This window comes from Hordeum vulgare, chromosome 5H (genome assembly GCF_904849725.1).
Source record: "Hordeum vulgare subsp. vulgare chromosome 5H, MorexV3_pseudomolecules_assembly, whole genome shotgun sequence".
Classification (NCBI taxonomy): Eukaryota; Viridiplantae; Streptophyta; class Magnoliopsida; order Poales; family Poaceae; genus Hordeum; species Hordeum vulgare.
In genome coordinates, this window is record NC_058522.1 from 557,275,725 (window position 1) to 557,279,861 (window position 4,137).

The 4,137-nt window shown below is 36.6% G+C and overlaps 1 protein-coding gene across 1 annotated transcript; it reads right to left on the reverse strand.

The window, feature by feature from the left end:
• Window positions 1-293: 293 nt before the first annotated feature.
• On the reverse strand, window positions 294-957 carry LOC123399107 (basic blue protein-like). Its single transcript, XM_045093529.1, has 2 exons — window positions 711-957; window positions 294-611 (listed from the first exon to the last, which is right to left on the reverse strand). The coding sequence occupies exons 1-2, from the start codon at window positions 877-879 to the stop codon at window positions 412-414; spliced, it is 369 nt and encodes a 122-aa protein (XP_044949464.1). The 5' UTR covers window positions 880-957; the 3' UTR covers window positions 294-411.
• Between the last annotated feature and the right edge of the window lie 3,180 nt (window positions 958-4,137).

Here is a 4,137-nt window from a genome sequence, read left to right on the forward strand (position 1 = left end):
TTTCTCGGATGTAATTGACAAGGTCAAGCCTGCGCCGCGGAGCGTCTCATTGTGGCGGTAGTAGTCGTTTGACCGTCCAAGAACCTCTAAGTAATTTTTAGTATGTTGCGGTGCTTTTGTATTTTTGCTGAACTAATTGAAAAGAGAGTCTGAATCCAATTGGCTGTGATAGACCTTCAGACACGTTTGCCCTGAATGTTCAAAGTATGGTTTGTAGAATGGCAAAAACTTATTTCTACTCGTATATTTCCAATAGCTAGTCCAAATTGCTATTAGTTTCCATGAAAATATGATGCAGACACACAACTAGGATCAATTCATTTCTTCTATCACCCATTTATCATGGGCTAGTACACCATAAATATTTGGTACAAAGTAAAAATACATAGACACAAATATGCGCGAGATCTATTAAGCAGTGACAACGATCTTCATGCCCCGCTGGCAGTGGCCCGGAATGCTGCAGAGGAAGAATGCTTTGCCACCGCGGGCAAGCTGGATGTGGTCATTGCCGGAGGTGTACGCCATCGACGAGCCAGAAACCGTACATGAGTTGTAGTCGCCTTCTCCCACCTGCACCACATTGTGCATACTCGGGTTGTACTTGAACACTATGTGCATTAGTTAACACAAGAATACAAATCATAACATATATACATTCATATATATACTTCAAGTATATCTAATCATTTGATCATTAGAGTTCTCACCAAGCACGTCGCCAGACTGGATGCGCTTGCCATTCTCCCAACCGGAGACGCCGAACCTCCATCCCTTGTTGTCACCGATGATCCACTCTTTGCCATGCACAATGGAGGTTGCACAACAAACGGCGAGAAGCAACACTAGAAGGGTGGGTACGATGGTTCCCCGTGCCATTGAACGTGTTTCACTTGACTTCTTCTCTCAACTGAAGATCACAAGAACACCAAAAGAAAACAATAGTCGATTCCTCAAGTGATGATTTGTGTTTGATCTCCTTCTTGTATGATATATAGGCTTTTAAAGCAGCCAGCTAAGATCATTGTTTTAATGTGCTCAAATAATGAGAATCGTCCTTTAAATGAGAAAAATCAACAATCATGATTTGGAACATTAGTTAGTATATGCTACCAAATCCTCCAACTTGTATCATGAGATCTAGTATTAATGAAAATGAACATGATGCATTTATTTCCCTACTTTCAAGATATAGTAAATATTTCTTTTTCTTGGATGCATTTGTTGTGCATCAGATATTTATATATACTAGTATTAGATGATATATTTATAATAAGCTAAATTTTGGAATACAAAATGAGTTTTAATATGGAGTAGTCAGTAAAGTGGACTTTTAAACCATAGCTGCTAAAGGATGATCGAAGGCCATGATTTGCGACTGTCTAGTCAAATCAGTTTAAAGTAACAACAAATTTTCAATAAGTGGAGTATTAGTGACTTTCGCATCACTTCGGAAATTTGAATGCGTTTGGTTTGTATAATAATTTAGACTAGTTTTACAAAGGTGTAAGTTCGGTGAGATCTGAGAGAACCAAACTTAGAGGGAAATTTATGAGACTAACTAATAAGATGCTACCATTTGCGACGAAGACGACAACTTCAGAGGGAAGCCTTGTGTGAAAATTCTTTGACTACCCCAAACTGACGGTACGTGTCTAAAAGTACCAATAGGGGCGCAAATGAGGAATTGACCTACAAGCAATGGGGTTATGTTGTGCCATATCCTCCTTTTCTTACCAGACAAGTAGTGGTACACGAGGGAGTAATGGGGAGGCAAAGAGGGGAACATAGTGCACGGTACAAACGCAGGAGAAAGAAGAGATGGATAGATTGAAATCCCATGCATGTGGGCGACACTAACTTGGGCACCCTAACATGGTCAGTTTAGTTTTCAACAGGTCATATTTCCATAATTAGGAAAGTCTGCAGTGCTTAGAGAACTAATCAGGTGAGAGATTAGGAGGAAATTTGGGTGGCCCGCCCTTAATTCAGGAGGGTTAGGGCTTCTACCGCTAGACTGGACAAATTTGGCTATTAAAATGTCCGCGCTCATGTACGGCGGTGTTCAAACATGTCCCTTTTTACACTCTATTTGTCCTTGCATATAGTCACGCCTTCCACTCTGCAACCTTTATTTCCGGTCAAATGCATCTATTGGTGGAAAGAGAGAGACAGGGAGAGAGAACGAATAAAGAATAAAGAAAGAAAATAGGTGGTTCATAATGGGTCAAATCCTATGTGACACACCGACCATATGTACATGGACATCACCATATCCTCTCCGTATACGGGCCATGTATGAGGGTTTATGGACTGTCCAGAAATATGAGAACGAAGTGGAAGGTTCAATTGAATTTCTTCTCCATATCGTGTCTGAGCAATGACCTGGTTGTTTACTTGTACGTTTGGGGATGAGTTGACCGGACGAGTTGTAGATGTTTTTATTAGGTTTACTAGCAAAAGGACCCGTGCGTTGCAACGAGAGAAAAAAAAACACCATTTTCAATGGCGATGACCATATTATGTTCATATCTCATCGCATGATTTCAAAAATTTGTTCACAAATGCAAGAAAATATTTCTTCTTTTAATTTTATTCACAATTCACAAGTTGAAACACTATTCATATTTTTTAAAAATATCATGGTTGTCAAAAAACTTGATAACTCAAAGAATTATTCTGAATTTCAAGAAATATTTTTTAAAATATACTATAATATTCCGATCCACCCTGACAATTAATTCTTCAAAATTCACTCACGTATATAATCTGAAAGACTCAGAAACATTACTGTTGAACTGCATACACTCGATCATTCATGAACATTTTTACAAATTTAGGAACATTTTTAAAATCAAGAACATTTTTTACTATTTATAAACATTTTTTCAAAATTCCAAACAATATTTTATATTACGAACTGTTTTCAAGTATTTTCTTGTGAATTTGCGAATAATTCATTTTTGAATTATCAAACGATGGACATTTTTTGATTCACGAATGTTTTCTCCAAAATTACGATTTTTTTAATATGTAAACATTTTAACAAAAATCCCGAACAATTTTTCAATTTGTAAACATTTTATTTTTTATCAAACATTTATGTAAATGTAATTTTTTGAATTTCGAAAGTTTATTTTTGATTAATTTGTATTATAAAAAAATAAAAAGGAACAGATAAATAATTGTAACTAAAAAACTAAAAAAATAGGCCCCCTCCCATGGGCTGGCCCAAATGGGCGTGCTGTGTATTTTTCAGCGAGCAGAGCGTAGTATAGTTGGTCCCTATGTTTGGGCCGGCACATGCGAGGATTCCCTACAAAACGTTTTTTGTAACTTATATAGTGGCATTGGTGGGTAATATTAGAGAATTTTGGAGGTAATTTTAATGATGCACCACAGAAGCAATAGATGCTTTATTAGTAGGGATAAATATTCGGGTAGTCCGTAACATTTAGAGATTTACATAGGCACGGGGCTAGGGGGAATTTGGGTTGGCCCACCCTGAAATTTGATGGGGGCATTTGTTAGGTGTAGATTTGGGTGGTCTCAAGAGCTTAGACAATTGATTAGGTGGGGGATTATACCGTGAAATTGTAGGGTGTTATTAGGTGTAAATTTGGGTGGTCGACATCACTTCGAGAATTAATTAGAGCATGTATAATGGTTGATAAGGCAGTCTTATCTTAGGCCTGCCACATAATATTGCGAAGATACTAAAAAAGATGCAAAATGCGTTATCTCACATGTGATACTAGATATGCCTAAATATAAAAGGAGATATATTGTTGCTAAGAGTTAACCTATTATGGTTTCTCTGCCCTTCACGTTAACATTAGTTAGTATATTCTACAAAACCTCAACCTTATATCATCAAATCTAGTATTAATGGAAATGAACATGGATGAATTTATTTTTCTACTTCCAAGATTTAGTAAATATTTCTTTTTCAAGGATGCATTTGTTGTATATCAGATATTTTTATATACCAGTATTAGATGATACATTTGTAATAACCTAAATTTTGGAATACAAAGTCATTTTTAATATGGAGAAGTCGGTAAAGTGGACTTTCAAACCATAACTGCTAAAGGATGATCGAAAGCCATGATTTGTGATCGTTTAGCAAAATCAGTT

What these genes read in the sequence shown, in the direction of transcription:
- LOC123399107 (XM_045093529.1), bottom strand. Translation starts at nt 879, where the DNA reads ATGGCACGGGGAACCATCGTACCCACCCTTCTAGTGTTGCTTCTCGCC. An exon ending in CCAGTCTGGCGACGTGCTTG is followed by an intron (nt 612 to 710) that starts GTGAGAACTCTA and finishes TAATGCACATAG; the next exon opens with TGTTCAAGTACAACCCGAGT.